Source organism: Hordeum vulgare, chromosome 1H, assembly GCF_904849725.1.
Source record: "Hordeum vulgare subsp. vulgare chromosome 1H, MorexV3_pseudomolecules_assembly, whole genome shotgun sequence".
Classification (NCBI taxonomy): domain Eukaryota; kingdom Viridiplantae; phylum Streptophyta; class Magnoliopsida; order Poales; family Poaceae; genus Hordeum; species Hordeum vulgare.
Genome location: NC_058518.1, coordinates 455878009 through 455897297, shown reverse-complemented (window position 1 = coordinate 455897297; position 19289 = coordinate 455878009). Strand labels below are relative to the sequence as shown.

At 47.6% G+C, this 19289-nt stretch overlaps 2 protein-coding genes and 2 non-coding genes across 4 annotated transcripts; 3 read left to right on the top strand and 1 right to left on the bottom strand.

The window, feature by feature from the left end:
* Nucleotides 1-5885: 5885 nt before the first annotated feature.
* LOC123414149 (cation/H(+) antiporter 15-like) lies at nucleotides 5886-8759 on the top strand. Its single transcript, XM_045106641.1, has 4 exons — nucleotides 5886-6077; nucleotides 6191-7183; nucleotides 7289-7948; nucleotides 8246-8759. The coding sequence occupies exons 1-4, from the start codon at nucleotides 5886-5888 to the stop codon at nucleotides 8600-8602; spliced, it is 2202 nt and encodes a 733-aa protein (XP_044962576.1). The 3' UTR covers nucleotides 8603-8759.
* Nucleotides 8760-8880: 121 nt separating this feature from the next.
* On the top strand, nucleotides 8881-8954 carry TRNAV-AAC. The gene has a single exon. It is a non-coding gene; the product is annotated as a tRNA-Val (tRNA).
* Nucleotides 8955-11241: 2287 nt separating this feature from the next.
* Nucleotides 11242-11315, top strand: TRNAV-AAC. Its single transcript has one exon. It is a non-coding gene; the product is annotated as a tRNA-Val (tRNA).
* Nucleotides 11316-13919: 2604 nt separating this feature from the next.
* LOC123444855 (exocyst complex component EXO70B1-like) lies at nucleotides 13920-16619 on the bottom strand. Its single transcript, XM_045121720.1, has one exon. The coding sequence runs from the start codon at nucleotides 16227-16229 to the stop codon at nucleotides 14268-14270; it is 1962 nt and encodes a 653-aa protein (XP_044977655.1). The 5' UTR covers nucleotides 16230-16619; the 3' UTR covers nucleotides 13920-14267.
* Nucleotides 16620-19289: the final 2670 nt, after the last annotated feature.

Here is a 19289-nt window from a genome sequence, read left to right as displayed (position 1 = left end):
AATGCTTTGTGTGTATCAAACGTCGCAACGTAACTGGGTGACTATAAAGATGCTCTACAGGTATCTCCGAAGGTGTTAGTTGATTTAGTATGGATCAAGACTGGGATTTGTCACTCCGTGTGACGGAGAGGTATCTCGGGGCCCACTCGGTAATACAACATCACACACAAGCCTTGCAAGCAATGTAACTTAGTGTAAGTTGCGGGATCTTGTATTACGGAACGAGTAAAGAGAGTTGCCGGTAAACGAGATTGAAATAGGTATACGGATACTGACGATCGAATCTCGGGCAAGTAACATACCGAAGGACAAAGGGAATGACATACGGGATTATACGAATCCTTGGCACTGAGGTTCAAACGATAAGATCTTCGTAGAATATGTAGGATCCAATATGGGCATCCAGGTCCCGCTATTGGATATTGACCGAGGAGTCTCTCGGGTCATGTCTACATAGTTCTCGAACCCGCAGGGTCTGCACACTTAAGGTTCGACGTTGTTTTATGCGTATTTGAGTTATATGGTTGGTTACCGAATGTTGTTCGGAGTCCCGGATGAGATCACGGACGTCACGAGGGTTTCCGGAATGGTCCGGAAACGAAGATTGATATATAGGATGACCTCATTTGATTACCGGAAGGTTTTCGGAGTTACCGGGAATGACGAATGGGTTCCGGGAGTTCACCGGGGGGGGGGGGGGCAACCCACCCCGGGGAAGCCCATAGGCTTTGGGGAGACACACCAGCCCTTAGTGGGCTGGTGGGACAGCCCCAAAGGGGCCTATGCGCCAAGAGAAAGAAAATCAAAGGAAAAGAAAAAAAAGAGGGAAGAAGTGGGAAGGGAGGGGGACTCCTCCCACCAAACCAAGTCCAACTCGGTTTGGGGGGGGGGAGTCCTCCCCCCCTTGGCTCGGCCGACCCCTTGGGAGTCCCTTGGACCCCAAGGCAAGGTCCCCCTCCCTCCTCCTATATATATGGAGCTTTTAGGGCAGATTTGAGACGACTTTCTCACGGCTGCCCGACCACATACCTCCATAGTTTTTCCTCTAGATCGCGTTTCTGCGGAGCTCGGGCGGAGCCCTGCTGAGACGAGATCATCACCAACCTCCGGAGCGCCGTCACGCTGCCGGAGAACTCTTCTACCTCTCCGTCTCTCTTGCTGGATCAAGAAGGCCGAGATCATCGTCGAGCTGTACGTGTGCTGAACGCGGAGGTGCCGTCCGTTCGGTACTAGATCGTGGGACTGATCGCGGGTTTGTTCGCGGGGCGGATCGAGGGACGTGAGGACGTTCCACTACATCAACCGCGTTCTCTAACGCTTCTGCTGTACGATCTACAAGGGTACGTAGATCACTCATCCCCTCTCGTAGATGGACATCACCATGATAGGTCTTCGTGCGCGTAGGAAAATTTTTATTTCCCATGCGACGTTCCCCAACAATCATAAGGTATGGCAAGGAATGATATGTTATGCATGCATGCAAGGGAAGCAAGTAATAAGGGACACACATGAAATCATGGCTCAAAATGACATCATCATGTCCAAAACAAGGTGGACCCACTTGCAATAGGTTCCAAATGTGGCAATTACACACTTGGGGCATTACAACAATCTTGATGACGATCACCACTTGACGTCATCCTTCATGGGTTGTATGAGATCTTCCTTTTGACGCAAGCCCATGGAAACACACCTAACCCATACATAGAACTCTCACGAAGACCATGGGTTAGTACACAAACACGTAATGGACAATGCTTACCATACCATGGGATCACTTGATCCCTCTCGGTACATGTTGTATGCTTTGTGTGTTGATCATCTTGATTTACTCTTTGTCTGAGATCTTGATCAACCTTGTGTCTCTATGACCATTCTTTGGATAATACCTTGAATACCACCTTGGTCATCATATAAACTCCTTGAACCCAACAGATGGACTTCAAAAGTGCCTATGGACAAATCCTATAAATATAACTTAAGGCAACCATTAGTCCATAGGAATTGTCATCAATTACCAAAACCACATATGGAGATATATGCTCTACCAAACACCTCACTGATGTTGTTCACAACCAGATCAGTCTTGCAGTTAAAATCCATTGCATGTCTAGCCCAAGTATGAACATGTATTTTATTAAGACATGCCCAAGCTTCTTCACACTCTCTTTTCAAATCATTCATTGCAGCAAGGTGTTCGTTCTTAGTATAAGAGTAGCTAACTGTATCCTTGTGTTTCTTTATTTCATCACCTCTAAAACCACCAGTTTGGAAATATTGATATATATGTCTAAGGCAGAATCTTTGTGGACAAATTGAAAAAACATGGTTGACTCCATTTAAAAGGCCTCGCTCACACAGTAGGAACTATAGCTAAGCATGTGCAAGACTTTAAGATAGCTATGAAACAACAAAGCTATGAAAAGAGAAGTTTACCTTCTGCCTATCAGAAATTATTGTATAGTAGCCAAATTGTCCACTTTCTCCATCAAGTGCATCTTTCAGCTGTGTTAAGAACCAGGTCCAGCTATCCGTGTCCTCTTTGTCAACAACTCCAAATGCTATAGGGTATATATTGTTGTTTCCGTCCCTTCCAGTTGCAGCAAGAATTTGTTGTCATGTTGATAGCTTGATAAAACACCCATCTACCCCTGCAAAGTGACAAATGAGCACATAAATACTTCACAATGTGAGCACAAAAACACTTCACAAGTTAAACACAGAGTACTTATGAATGGCCTGCGTCCATTTAAAAACCCCTTCTTTGCAAGCATTAAGACAAAAGAACACGCCATGGAACCTTGGGTTTTTTCTTGGGTGTTCTGGTATGTGCTTTGTGGTCACATCACATCTACTGCCTGGATATGTATCCAACACATCCTGCAAATAATATCTGATCCTACAAATAATCTCTGATCCTAGTGTATTGTCCTCTCTGATCTCCTTGGACAACCTTCACGGCTTGCTTCCTAGCCTTGTAGGTCATCTCGGTTCAGATCTCTACTCCATATTTCTTCTTTAAATTCTGGATTATTGTGGTGATTGGTGTACCAATATCAATTCTCATCATGGCCTCACACTAGTGTGCTACCCATTTTTCTGTGACCTTGGTGTTATGTGCTACTGCTGGGCATGTGTGCAGAAAATTAGCCTTTCTTATGCAGAAAGTGCTCTCATTTGCAATTACATAAGCTACAATGTAGAAAGGGCATTTTACATTAGTGCACACAACTATGATGTTGTCATTGCAGTTTCTATGGAACTTATAGTTTCTATTCTGACTTATGTGAAATGCCTGAAGTGCTCTCCTAAATTGTAGACATCAAGGAAAGAAAGCTTTCTACAAAACTGCTCGTGTGGGTTCTCTCTTTATTCACTATACCACTTCCTTGGCAAAGATTTATATGCCCTGCTCTTCCTTTCACTAGCAGAAAATGTGCTTCCTCAGCCCCATCATCATATTCTGTATTCAAATCACCTACATCTGGCTCCTCATCTGATGATGGCACCCACACATGCTCAAACCTTTGCTCCAAGCTAGCATGTGACCTCTTGTTTGGCCCTTTTCTATTTATTTTTCTTCTTTGATGCTCCCTCTGTTGGTTCATGTTGCTACTCTACCTGCTCCTCTGGCTCTTCCTCAACCTACTCCTCTTCCTCTTCTTCTCCATACACTTCATCCACATGTGTGTCTCCTTCAAAATGAAGGAGTGGGTCCTCTATCTCCCTCCTCATCTCATTAAGCCTCTTAAGAAAGTCCTCATCTCCATCCACATCTGGATCATCTTCAGTTAGAAGAACTGGTAGTTTTTGCCTAACCATTTGAACATGCTTAGTTGCCTTCTTATGTTTCCTAAATTGGCAAAAAAAAATCTCCTCTTAAGCTCCACTAATATCTCCAACTCATTATGTTCATCCTGCTCCATAGCAGCAACTAAAGCTACACCCTAGTTTGTGCTTTGTTGTGTGGAGAAGAACTGTAGTGGCTATGGCTGCTTTCTGTTCCTTGCATTTTTCTGGTGATCTGAACAGAACACCAGAAGGATTGACTTCATGGACACGTTTCTCTCCTATTTGACTCAAAGGAACCTCCTTCTCATAAACATAGCCTGAATTCAAATCTGTAGGTCTCGGATCAGTGGCCCTAATCACTGTCAAGTTAACTACAGTGTGAGCTTTATTAGCAATATGATCAAGCATTTCATCCACCTTGTCATCATCACAAACTTCTTCCAATCCTGCAACACCCACACCAGGATCATTCACAAAGTAAATGTAATCATTTAGCCCATATCCCTCTCTATATATTAGTGCTACCAAATTGCAATAAAGTGATGTCTGAAAGGCAGATTGATCTCTCCAAGTTGTCTCTATCATGGAAGTGCATTCTAACTTCCCACACAGCATCATCCAAACTACACTGGAAGAAAACACAACAATTAGTATGAAAGTTCAAAGATTTTTGTTCTGATTAACACTTAACTAAATATTGAACACTGCCTTGACTGAATATAAGACAGTGACTTAACTGAAAATATCTAATTAACAACATATTGACTACTCCAACAAATTCTCACTACTCTAATTAGCTAGCTCATTGACTACTCTAACAATGCCAACATATCTAATTAACAACGCATAGTGCCCAAATTCGAATAAGCCGAACCCTAACCCTAGAGATCATTCAAAACTAGGTCCAATGCAGATGGAAACTTACTAGACGTCGTCGAATGACGAGCCCCACTAGTGGCTTTCTGTTGGATTCTCTTTCACGACCCTAGCCCAAGATCTAGCCGCGGCGAATTCGAGCGACTGCTCGGGGCTCGGGCTGGTGTCCGAAGGGGCGTCGGGGTTTGAGCTGTCGCAGAGATCCGCCTCCACTTCTTCTCCGCCGCCAGCAGGGCCGCCACAGTCACCGTCGCCGCTCGTCGTAGACATGTCTAAGAGGAGAGGAGAGGGCGCGGAGGAGGGAAAGAGATAGGGAGAAGAGCGTGGCAAGGGAAGGAGACAAGGGTTATATCGAACCCGCCCGGAGCGTGGCGTGAAACGGCTCTGTCGGGTGAACAATGTCGCCACGTCGATAAAAACTTACCCCACATGTCATAATCATACTTAAAAGGGCCGAACCGAGCGACTTGTGTTTTCTGCAAAAAAAAATAGCATGAGAATTAGTGATTTTGGGCACAATTGCAAAGAAGTGTGGTTTCTGCATCCCTAGCCTTCAATGTCGATGTTTTCTGTAATTAACTCAATATCCCAACATATCTAATAACGACATATTTTAAAGTGTACATTTATTTAATTTGCGTGTATAGTTTATAGTGAAATCTCGAAAAGATCTTACATTTAGGAAACGAAGGGAGTAGTATTTTGTACTCCATCCATTTCATAATGTAAGACGATTTTTGATATTAGTATAGTGTTAAAAAACGTACTGAGGGAGTAGTTTCGAGCCATAGATTTGGGCATAGAAAATCTCTGACTTAGCTTTTAGCAAGACCATTTTGTGTTCTTTGAGAGAAGATTGCATGACATGCATCAATGTTGTTCTTGACCGTTCAGGTTTAGCTTAATTGCTATTCTTGGACACTCGCCTAGATCGAAGAATCACTAAGTTGGCAGTTCCTAGCCACAAGAATCCAACTAAACAAGCTGAGCTCGATATATTCTCAAGGCTATCATGTTCTGAAGCTTTTTTGACATGTCATTATTTTATCTGGTATTCGCCTCCTCCGCATCCCCTCACCATCGCTCCTCACACCCACCATGCAAACCGCCATGGATGAAACAGCTTGACGAGGCCACAGGCGTCGGGCAAGAGGAACCACGGGTGCGCGCGGCGACGGCGCCACTGCCAACAGCGCCGAGCCGGAGGAATTGATGAGATGGACAAGGTCGACTGCTATGTCGTGCCGCAGACCACGGGCACCAGCCGGAACATCTTCCAGGGCGGCAGCCCGCTGTCGTCGTCGCTGCCCCTCCTCGGCGTACAGCTCGTCCTCATCGTCTCCGTCACCCGCGTCCTTTACTTCGTCTTCAAGCCGCTCAAGCAGCCCCGCGTCGTGTCCGAGATCATGGTACGCTCTATAATTTGACAAGATCATGGGCTTGAATCGATCTCTTGCGGTGGATGTGGATCGAGAATGAGATCGATGGAGAAAGTGTTTGTTCATTTTGGCGTTGATTTCAGGGCGGCATTATACTTGGCCCGTCGCTGCTGTGTCGCTACGAGGGGTTCAAGCAGCTGGTGTTCCCGGCGAGGGGGGAGCCGGTGCTGAACACGGTGGCGACGTTCGGCCTCATGTACGTCATCTTTCTGATCGGCGTGCGGATGGACCCGATGCAAGCCGTCCGGTCCGGCAAGAAGGGCGTCACGATCGGCCTCTCCGGCTTCCTCCTCGCGCTAGCCCTGACGGCGGCGGGATGTTCCGGCGACGCTCTGTCCGAGGAGGAGGACATGTCGATGCGGTTCACGTTCCTGTTCGCGCTCACGGCCACGCTCTCGGTCACGTCCTTCGCGGTGCTCTCGCCGATCCTGTCTGAGCTCAGCCTTCTCAACTCGGACCTCGGCCGCATCGCCATGTCGGCGTCCATGACCACGGACGGCATCGCATGGCTCATCATGGTGGGATACGTGCTCGCCGAGGCGTACCTCGTGTCCCCCGCCACGTCGCTCTGGGCGTTCATCTCGGTGGCGGCGCTCGTCGCCTTCATACTGCTGGTCGTGCGCCCGATCGCGCTCCTGGTGATCGAGCGCACGCCGGCGGGCAGCCCGGTGGACGAGGCGTACGTCTTCTTCTTCCTCCTCATCGTGCTCCTGGTGGGGCTCTACAGCGACATCATCGGCACCAACTCGTTCCACGGCGCGCTCATGTTGGGGCTGGCGATCCCCGACGGGCCGCCGCTGGGCACGGCGCTCGGCGAGAAGATCGAGGCAATGGTGACCGGGCTGATCCTGCCGCTCTACTACACCATGACCGGGCTCAGCACCGACATGTGGGAGGTACACTGGGGGAGGCTGCAGTTGGTCCTGCTCCTTGGGTGGTTCGGGAAGTTCGCCGGCGTCCTGGCGTCGTCGCTGTTGCTTGAGATCCCGGCGCTGGACGCCGTGTCGCTCAGCCTCTTCATGAACTCCAAGGGCATCGTCGAGGTCATCACCTTCAGCTTCTTCCTCACCAACAAGGTGACCACCTTACCTGAATCTATCGTTGCGATCATCATCTCGCTAGTCACGATCCGGTGCGTACTGAGTACTGACATGCAAGACTGATTTCGGTTGCACGGGCAGCTGATCGACAAGCACATGTTCAGCGCGCTGGTGTTTTCGTCGGTGGCGCTCACGGCGGTGTCGGTGCCGGTGGCGAGCTTGCTGTACGACCCGGCGCGGCGCTACGCTGTGTACAAGCGGCGCACGGTGCAGCACCTCAAGGCGGACGCCGACCTGCGGATCCTGGCGTGCATCCACGACGAGTCCCACGTCCAGGGCACGCTCTCGCTGCTCGAGGCGTCGTACGCCACGCCGAACACGCCCGTCGCCCTCTGCCTCCTCCAGCTCGTCGAGATTGCCGGCCGCTCCGCGCCGGTGTTCATACCCCACAAGCTCCGCCGGAGCGCCTCGTCCAGGATCGGCCCGACGTCGTCGGCCAACGCGCAGTCCACCGACTCGGACCGCATCATCAACGCCTTCCTCCAGTACGAGCAGCGGCATCCGGAGGGCGCCGTGTCCATGCAATCCTTCACCACCATCTCTCCCTACTCCTCCATGCACGACGAGGTGTGCCGCCTGGCCGTAGACAAGCGCACGTCGCTCATCCTCCTCCACTACCACAAGCGCCACATGCTCGCCGGAGGCATGCGCGCCGCCATGGGGCTCCGCGTGGTGAACCGCAAGGTGCTGGAGGTCGCGCCGTGCTCCGTCGGGGTCTTCGTCGACCGCAACGCCGGGAGCGTGGGCCTGAGCGCTTTCATCATGCAAGACCACTCGGTGTCGTCGTCGTCCGGCGGCCGCCCGAGCGGCCTCGGGTTCCACGCGGCCGTGGCGGCGCTCTTCTTCGGCGGCGGCGACGACCGCGAGGCCCTGGCGTACGTGACGCGCATGGCGCGGCACCCAGGCTCAAAGGCGGCGGTGATCCGGTTCCTGCCGACCCGGGGCATCAAGGACGACCCGGCGGACCGGCGGGTGGACAACAAGGCCATCGAGGAGGTGAAGTCGCTGTCGGCGCGGAGCAAGTACATGAACCTGCAGGTGCAGGAGGAGCTGGTGGGCGACATGGAGAAGATCGTGGAGGTGCTGAGGGGGCTGGACAAGGCCGGCTACGACCTGGTGATCGTGGGCATGCGGCACAGGTGGTACCCGGTGATGTCGGCCAACGGGCTGTCGGACTGGAGCGAGTGCCCCGAACTGGGCGTCATCGGCGACCTGCTCGCGTCGTCCGACTTCGACACGCCCTACTCGGTGCTCATCATGAAGCAGCAGGACCAGGGCGGGCTGAACGCAGCCGTGCCCGGCGCCCAGGACGTGTGGCACGGCGACGATGGTGCCGGGGCGCCCGCGCCGGAGCGAACAATGACGACTGCCGTGTCTAGCAGGTACCGGCAGTAGGCTGGAGCGAACAATGGCGACCGCCGTGTCTAGCAGGTACCGGCAGTAGGCCGGCGCGGGGAAGAGCAGCACTGACGTGATGTTGACCTTTGCATCGTAGATGTTGACATGTCTAGTTCCTAGTTGGACCTGATTCAAATAGACATTTTTCAGTTCATCGCTTCGCAGTTCGTATGTTGTGTAGTACAGTACAGCACAGCCACCGCAGCCCCGCTATGGTTCCGTTTAGTACGTTGGTACTTCTACTTATAGCGAAATATAGGAAAATAATCAACAACGGTTTCGTGGTGTAGTTGGTTATCACGTCAGTCTAACACACTGAAGGTCTCCGGTTCGAACCCGGGCGAAGCCATATGTCTTTTTTTTTTCTCTTTTTAACAGACAAAGCTCCTCATTGTACACAGCAGCGGTCCAAATGCCATCTGCTATGTGCATTCCACGTGGTGCAGAATGCAGACTTCCCATTTCTACCTTAAGCAAACAACATCCATGGATGCCTGTATCATCAACTGCTGCAAAAAAAATTACCTTAGCCATGGTTTTAGCATTGTAGGGACGAACATTCATCAATGGGGGATGCTCCCATGATCTCCCAGGTATCTCAAGCAGAAGAATATGTAGCTTACAGCTTGAGTAATCCTCATCAGCGAGCATTCGTCGGTACGCCTTGTGCCAGATCCTAACCTAACACGGACTCGCTGGCGACCATGTTCATTACACCGCTGGGACCAAAGCCCTCACAGAATTGAGTCTTCAGACTAACCCTGCAAGTTCATGAGCTACAGAATTACTACGCCTGCGGCTGAATGCAAAATGGAAGTTATCAAAATTTACATGTGCTGCCTCTTCGCCTCCTTCACCAGGACACGAATCGCCGACTTGTTATAATCGTTGCTGCTCAGAGCTCGCACCACGCTTGAGGCGTCAGATTCAAAGATTACTTTGGTCCACTCGCAACCCGATAGCCCTGTCAACAGAAGCAAAGCAAGCCAACTTTAGAATGCTGAGCCTCTCTCAGGCACCACCCCCTTTGCTCATCAAGATGGCATGGCTAGAATTTATATGCGATATTGCATGTTCAAGGAGAGAATTTATACACAAAATTCATCCCAACTGAATCCAACAAAGTGCGGCGCATGAGTGATTCCAGCAGCATCAGCGAAATGTGCACTGCAACTAGAGACAGTCATACTGCCATGAGATAGGTTATGGGATTATGGCATATGGTTACTGGATCCAAATAATGAAATTTGAGATCTACTAGTTCTGAGAGGTGTCAACATTGAGATTCACTGAGCTGTCCAGATTATGGATCACTGCAGCAAGTCAGTAAGCAACTTCCAGGAGTAATTAGCATTACTAAACGCAACCTGGTAGAGCACTGCAGTACCAGGAACGGTGACGTCTGGTAGTCGAGGCCGAGGCCGAGGGCTGGATACTACCTTCTGACCCTCTTTGCTAATCAGCATCACTCTGAGAGCCCTAGGGTTTCGAAGGGGACACTTAGTTCAGGTCAACTTTCATGCATGAACCTACAATCCCCAGTACAAGGCACTGAGGATGACAGGAGCATCTCCAATTATCTGCAGTGAAAATAAAACATATAGTTTGCACTCATAAGCCTACAGTTAGGAAAGAAGGATCATGTGCAATGATCTGCAGTGGAAATAAAAACTCGCATGGTGTTACTCGAAAGTTGAACCTACAGTTACCAGTTGATCAGGAACAAGGAGTTCTATAAGAAGAAGAAGAAGAAAATCCAGAACACTGTTGAGCGGCATACGCGTTTAATCAGTTCCCAGCAGTTGCAAGTTTTCTAGAAGCTCCAACTCCGCTCACTATCGCCGACGTGAGGGAAACCAGGCCCCATCTTTTACTCATGATCGACAAAGGACATATATCATGTAAAAGAAACATCAGTAAACAAACAAAAATGATTCCAGCCCTCTTTGCTATCAGTAAACAAAGAAAGGACACAACCTTCTGACCTGCTTTGCTATTAGTAAACAAACAAACAAAAATTAAGCAGAGAAAACTGAGACAGTAAACGTAAACTAGCAGACATAAATAATATATGATGACTTAACTAGTAGAAAATTTAGTGAAAAGGGGACATGCATGTGCTCACTGTATGACTATTCCTAGTCCTAGGCCATAACAGTATCATGCCCTAGCCGACGAACATAATTTATTTCACGGGAAATAAAAATTACTCAACATTGAACCTATACTGTCATGCACTGGACAAGTATAACAGTTGTATATTTGACTGCTGACAGCTGCACCAGACACATGTCTATGATACGCCTAAATGATATCCTAATAACTGCACATCAACAACCACAGTTGAACATAAATAGACCTGTGTGACCAAGCCATTCTGTGGCATATAATTTTCTTTCATGGAAGTTACTGGGTACCATCTGAATTCTGAAATAAGGTACACTGCAACAATAGAAATTTTCCATTTCATTGCTTCGCAGTTCATATGTTGTGTACAATACAATCAGTCCCCACTAATACAGGAAGTTGAAATAGCTTGTAACCCGATCATGAGGGTAGGATCTACTTCTGGCCTGGGACACCCAGGATTGGTTATTATGTATCCAAGTAGTATGAAATAGGACTAAGCACAAAACGGTTTCGTGGTGTAGTTGGTTATCACGTCAGTCTAACACACTGAAGGTCTCCGGTTCAAACCCGGGCGAAGCCACTAAGTTTTTTTTTATATTTTAAATCATAAGAGATTGTTCAATGACCTAGTAACATTTACGGAATGAAATCAAGGCATGGCAATAACAATCAACTAAACGAGCACCAGCAAAGCTCCTCATTCTACACAGCTAGCAGCAGTCCAAATGCCCTCTGCATCCAACATAGTGCAGAACGCAAACTCCCCGTTTCTACCTTAAGCAAACAGATCTTCAGTCGAGCAAACAAGGTTCATAGTTATAGGGGCATTTACCAATAACTGTTGTAAAAGTAAAACCATTTACCTTGGTCATGGTTATAGGGGCAAAAACTCGTCGATGGGGGATCCTCCCACGATCTTGTAGCTTCTCCTGGACCATCAGCAAACCTTCCGTCTTACACGGCCTTAAGCCAACAAGCCCCAGCCATCTGAAGGTACCTCTCTTTGCTCATCAAGACGGCACAAGTGGGGACCTGATGACAAAAATTTATATGCAATATTGCCTCTTCAGAGAAAGACTGTGTGCACAGGATCCTTCTTGAGTACAACGTGCCAACCTAATGCAACCAATGTGCACCACACCTAAGTGATTCCAGCAGCACCAGTGAAGTGTGCGCTGCAACCAGTAGTAGATAAGATAATGGGACAGCCGAAACTGCCATCACATAGGTTATGGGCTTATGGCATATGGTTACTGGATACCTGAATTTTCAGATCTACTAGTAATTCTCACTTCTGACAGGTTCTAATATTGAGATTCACTAGGTTGTCCAGATTATGGATCACTACAGCAACTCAGCAAGCAACTTCCAGGAGTAATTAGCATTAATAAACACAACCTGATAGAGCGCTGCATTACCACGAATTGTAATTTCCGGTAGATTAGGCTGAGGCCGAGGCTGCACAATAACTACCTTCTGGCCTTCTATGCTATTCGGCATCACTTTGGGTGCTCTAGAGTTTCAAAGGAGACACTTGGTTCAAATCAACTTACATGCATGAACCTACAAGTCCAAGTACATGGGATTCAGGAACCTACAAGTCCAAGTACATGGGACTCAGGATGATGGGAGCATGTCCAATCATCTGCAATGGAAATAAGACATAAATTTTGTATTCCTAAATCTACAGTTAGGGAACAGGGAACATGACCAATTATCCACACTAGATATAAAAACTCGCGATGTGTTACTCGAAAAGTAAACCTAACACTGAATCAGATACCTCAGGGAGAGGGTGTTTTGCAAGTAAAAATACATGATACTGTTGCTCTGTACACCTTTTAACTCAATTCAACAGTGTTAGGGGAAAATTTAACCAATTCCCAGCAGTTGCAAGTTAAAAATCCAGAATACTGTTGAACTGCATACCCTTTTAACTCAATTCAACTGTAATATGGGAGATTTAATCAATTCGGGGCAGTTCCAAGTTTTCTAGAAGCTCCAACGTCTGCTCACTATCGCAGACATGAGAGGGAAATCAGACCCCATCTTTTACGCACGGTAGACAAAGAGCATACATCATGCAAAAGATACATCAGTAAGCAAACAAAAATGATTCCAGAAGGAAGTTACAATGAGAAATTTCATTAAGCAGAGAAAACTGAGATGGTAAACGTAAACAAGCAGACACAAATAATATAGGATAACATTAACTAGCAAATTTAGTGAAAACGGACATGTATTTGCTCACTGTCCTAGGCCATAACAGCATCATGCCCTAACCGACGAACAAAATATATTTCATGGGCAATGAAAATTACTTAACACTGAACCTATATAGTCATCCAATGGACAAATATAATACTTCATCCGTCCGGAATTACCTGTCGCTCAAACGGATGTATCTAGACGTATTTTAGTGCTAGATACATCAGTTTAAGCGACAAGTAATTCCGGACGGAGAGAGTATATAATTACAGTTGTGTATTTGACTGCTCGCAACTGCACCGGAAATGTGTCTATGATAGGTCTAAAATGATATCCTAACAACTGCACATCAGCAACGACCATTAACACAAGTGGACCTGTGAACAAGGCATTCTGTGGCATCTATATTTTTTTCATGGAAGTTACTGGGTACCATATGAATTTTGAAAAAGGGTACACTGCACACTGAAGTACCTCGCTACATCAGTTTTGACAAAATATGGCGTTAACCAGTTTTTAATGGAAGTTATTATGAATCTGAAAGCAAAAGCAAAATATAAACGGAGGATCGGGGATACCAGCTTACAAAAGAGCATCAATCATTCAATGGAAAAAAAACAGCCACAGCTTGATACTTCAGATACAAAATGAAATCTGTGAAGTGAAACACACAGTCCAATGCACCTGAGACTAGACTGCCCATTTCCACAGAACATTGCTAGAAGATGCAACCAGTCTACATTCTAAACAACAACGACAGAGATTTATGACGAGGCTCATGTTTACGGACTCACCTGGCACGAAAAGAGTCCACCACTTTATCTGCATCTCTTTGCTGATAACGTTATAGACTTGTAGTGATAAAGTGATAATGGCATGTTTAGGTATGCCATTGATTTCAAGATGTGGACATATCTTTGCCAACCACAGAATTAGATCTTCCACAAGATCATAATAGAGCAATTCTTTTGAGATGTATGAGCACATGAAGTTGTAAAATAAATGTTGAAATTCGCACATAATACAATTGTGTGGTTAAACTGAAGGAGTAGTTGGAACCAAAATGGGACCCTACTTTTCTTACAAAATAATCAGCTTACTAGTTGACATACACACACCTAGACAATCATAAGCATGTACACCAGTTGCCAAACTCCATAATTTCTTCATGGAGGACAACATACAAATGATACAGCAATACAAGGTTGAGGTAAGAATATCACCATGACTGAGGCACGGATATGCAGCAAGATCCCTGCCAGCAACTTCACAAACCCAAAGAATAATAGATTATCAACGGAACCACAAGGTACTGATTAAGTGATCACTTTGCTGCTCCTTCAAACAAGTGCTGGATATGTGCCTCGACATCTTCTGGGGTGTACTTGATGTACAAGTCACGTCCGGTTTCTGGAGCTGATTTTAACCTGGCAATCAAAGCCGCATATGCTGGCATTACTGAATCCTCCACTGCTGACCTAACGTCCATTCGCAACTGATCATCGGCTACCATCCATTCTGATTGTACTGCATAGATCTCCTCAAAGTAGGTATTAAACATCCGCAATTTCTGCAGCATTGCCTTGGCTGGGAGTGCACCAACGCCTGAACCACCAATCTGCAGCACGGTTGTAACCTTGCCCCATGTTGAACGCTGATAATCCATGCTCCAGCGACGCACTCTAGTTGACAACTGCTTGATCCAGTCATCGCCAAGTAGAACACCTAGCTCGCTATCATTGACTTTTTGGATAATGTACTTGCCATTGTTCATCAAGAAGATGCAAGCTAGTGATGGATCTCGGTAAATCTTAGATTTTGTATCCAAATTCTTGTGAAGAACATCCATGATCCATGCGATGTGCACAGCAAGTGAAGACGTGGGGCGGTCGGGGTCCACGGAAGCAGCAGCTCTACCACCAGCACTAAGGTCACCTTCCATCACCTCTTCCAATGTCTGTCGTGAACCGCATGCGGCTCGGAGATAGTTCATGACGTACCGAGTGATGGGGTGTATACCACCACCAGGGGTGGCAACCCGGGCAGGATCTCGGCGGATGAGATTTTCCAATTCCATGAATATACCTTTGATTGAGGAACCGAGGGTGTTGCACACGGCAGAGACCTCTGCACGGAGTGCAGCAGAGTAAGGGTCGGAGAACACAGGGTCAAGGTCCGGGAGGATGTCCCGCACAGCCTCATACATGTCCACAACTCGGAAGAGGCGCTCAGGCGAGCGGCTGGAGGAAGAAATGGCGTCGCCGAATGATATGAGCTGCAGTGCCTGAGTGCGCACAGCAGCTATAAAGGCGAGGTCGCCGAAGGGGGCGAGACCGTCGAAGACGCGGTCGCATAGGCGGCGCTCGCTGGGAATCAGAATGCGGAAGACCATGTTGAAGGCTGGGATCCAGCGGGCGATGTCGAACTCCAGCTCCTCCCAGGGCGACGCATGGACCTCTTCGGCGGTACGCGGCCGGACGCCGAGACGCGCAACGCTCTCGTCGACGAAGCCGCGTCGTGCGGCGGCGTAGGCCTCGGCGCACTCCCGGCCGAAGCCAGCGTCCACCATCCGGCGCGAGATCTGGTGCACGTTGGCAATCGAGCCCGGCGAGAGCGCGTCGATGACGACGTCGTAGTCGGTGACGGGCTTGGCGATCGGGATGGGCTCGTCGCCGTAGCCGTCCTCGCCGCCGTAGAAGTCCTCGTCGTCGCTCCCGTCGGACGCGAAGCCGCCCGGCGCCGAGGGGGCCGCGTCGTCGGGGCGCTCGATGAGCGCCCGGAACTCGTCCTCCAGCCGCGCCATGCACCGGCTGAGCAGCTCATCGGCCCGGTCGAGCAGGACGCGGTTGGTCCCCGCGGCATCCAGCTCCTGCACGGTGCCGATGAGGTCGTCGACGGCCTCGAGGAAGGCGTCGGCGTCCCCCGAGTCGGCCCAAATCAGCCTGTCCATGGTGACGAACTGCGAGATCTGGCGGTCGAGCGTGCGCACGGTCCGCTCCATGGACGTGACGGGCGGCCTCGCGGACGAGCCCGGCGCCGCGACAGCGGGCGGCGGGGGCAGCGGCGGCGACGCCGGCATCGAGCGCTCCCCTCCCCCGCCGCCGCCGCCGCCGCCCGCCGCCGCCGCGACGGCGCCGCGCGCGGCGTAGATCTTGTCGAGCGAGAGGCGGCCGTCGTAGTTGGAGAAGACCTTGAGGATGTCCTCCGTCATGGTGTCGCTGCTGCCGAGCGTCTGCACGATGTGCTGGACCGTGGCGAGCAGCTTCTCCTCGCCGTCCTCGGCCATCGCTGGCGCACCGTGGGCACGCAGGTTCGCGGGAAGACGGCCTTCCCACGGGGGTCTGCGGCTGGCTCCGATCTGGACGAGGTTTCCACCTCTCCACACGCGGCTTCGGGTGGTAGTGGTGGTGGTGGTGGTGGTGGTTGTGGACTGCGGCGGGGTTGGGGGTGAGGCGATGACTTCCTTTCCCACGCGGTTGCTTGTGGCGGAGGAGAGGACGACAGCGCGTGGACTGGCCGTCGTCTTTACTGGCAGTGGGCACGGGACGCAAGCGGCCGCGCTCGACTCGAATGGTGGCCGCGTGGGACGGGTAACTCGCGGCTGACGGTCGGATGAGAGGAGGTCGAGGGATGAGTGGATGGTGAAAACGGCGTGGCCTCGAGGGAGGCGAAAGGCAGGCGCGACAGGGTGTGCAAAGTGGCCGAGGTGGAAATGGAGGAGGGGCGTGATTGACGCGCAGGTCGGGCGCTTGGAGGCAGCGTTTGTGTTCGAGCGACACTGCAAATGTAGAGTGCACATTTGTTGAGATTCAAGCTTTAAACTTTGCGTGAAACCTAAAGAGTGTGTACGCACTATTTGGAAAGAAGCAGCCGGCCCTCCCACACACACATGCATGTAGTTTTGTGGTTTAAATTTTATCTTTACTAGCAAAAGGGCTCATGCGTTGTAACGGGAGAAAGAAATACCACATGCTCTTAATTTATAAAAAATGGTCTATAATCTGAGAATTTGTAGTTACGACACAAATAAAGATGGTCTTATCTTACAAAAATGCAGTTCAAAATTTCACAGGTCTTCTATTTTAACACGGCTTGCATGTAGATTTAATACGTACAAAGAATCAGTCAAGTTACCTTCAGTTTCATCTCTAATCCTGATTTTGTTGACGTGTTCATCCCCAACCCAGATGAGTACCGGTATGAAAGAAAGACGAATAATGACTTATTTATTAAGATTGCACCCTAGATAGTATTTTTATTAAACGTTTAACAGATAAAATAATATCATATTTAAATTCTACATATTTTTCTAATCAAATTCCATATATAATATGTTACAGTTTAAAAGATATAAGTGTTTTAAAAAACATTTAATATATACTACGAGTTTAATGTCATAAACAGTAAGGGTTTTTTTGTAAAATCACCTCGGTGGGTTTTCCGACGGAAGCGATAGCCTCTTTATTATTAGGTAAAGATTCATGACGTGGCCGTATTAGATATGCATGTGCATTTATTCGGATTTACATTTTTTTAATCATATTTTTCAAATCATACCTCGGAATTCAGATTTGTTTTCATCATTGAAATCTTTGGGACGAGATCTTTAAAACTAGATCCCGCTTAATATCTTTTAACGAAAAAAACTTATGTCAATTTTGGTGTTATATGGTGCAACTATATTACTATATCGTGCAATTTTAATACAACATGGTGCAATTTTTTTCAAAATCATTTTTCAAGTTGCATGACCGAAATTCTTATGAGATTTGCCCCCTACAAACCATGACAATCATTTTTGAGTGATGCGTAACTAGTCTATTATCCGACCAATTGCCTAGTAATCGATGTACAACCATTCTCTTCCCTATTTATGGATGATATAGTTTTTCATTACTTTCATACCATGCCCCACCTGCCTTATCAGCTATATGTGCAACTTAATATGTAGTTTCAGCTATATGTGCAACTTAATATGTAGTTTCAGCTAACTTCCTAGTACTCAATGGGCAACTCCTTTCCATCCATACTTGTGGGTATGTAGTTTTAGTTGGTGAGGGCAATAGAAAAGTTGCACACAGTCTGTTAGGTAGTTGGCCAGGACAACAAATAAACTTGCACATCTCACCGACATGGATTTGTTGGATGGTGAAAAGTTGTACATTCGTAAGACCATGAGGGTGGACAAAAGTTGTCTACAGTGAGACCCTAAAGATGCACACCTCAGTAGCTGGGGTGGACAGGAAAGGGTGCTAGGAATGAAAACTACAATTTCACGGGTATGGTGAAAAGTTGCACAACGACCCTTAGATAGTTGGTTGGGACGGTTGTTTAAGTTATACATCCACCGTTTGGTAGTTGACCGAGTTAACAAACAGTGCAAAATGCACTTCCAACTAGTGGGAAAAGTTGTACATTTACTACTAAGCAATTGGCCCGGGCAACACACGAAGTTGCACATCTCACTTGATGGCGGCTAGTTTACGGAGATATCTCATTAGTGAAAACTGCACATCCATGTATAGAGAGAAAATTGCACATAGATTATTTCGTAGTTGCACATCAATAACTAGGCAGTTGCACAAAACACAGACAAAATTGCACAAAAAAAAAATTGTCAAAACATACTCATATACTCCCTCTGTTCCTAAATATAAGTCATTTTAGAGGTTCCACTAAAAGACTATATACGGATGTATATAGACATATTTTAGATTATTGATTCACTCATTTTGCTCTGTATGTAGTCTTCTGATGAAATCTCTAAAAAAACTTATATTTAGGAATGGAGGAAGTAGGATCTAGTTTTGAAGAGTAGGATTTCAATTGTGAAAGCGGATCTTAATTTTGATGTTCGTTTCAAAAGTTATGACTTTGACTTTTTAAAATATTTAGAATCCAAATTAAATGCGTTCACACTTGTTCGTATATGTGCTTTCGCAATTTTGTTTAAAGACGTTGTATGGTCTTTGTCTTTTTCTTACTAGAAGGATTAAATATTTCCTAATATGTTTGATTAGGACAAAAACATATCAAAAAAGAAGTTGCTACGGAATGCTACCGAGCCAGCGGCCGCTCGGCAAACACGTCGTAAACTTTGAGGCGTCTTATCCGGGACAAAGTTGAGGATGAATGGAGTAAACGTTTTGCTTCCAAGGAGAGTTGTTACATGGGTTGTTAAGGGCATCATACACTATTAGAGAAAACTTTACCAGTAGCGTGGAATACTTAGCTATGAGTAACGCCGACATGCATGCTACTGCTACAACGCTATCATCTTAATTATATCAAGTTGGAATGTTATAAAACAGAAAATTACCATAATAATCATAAACTAAAAAAGTCA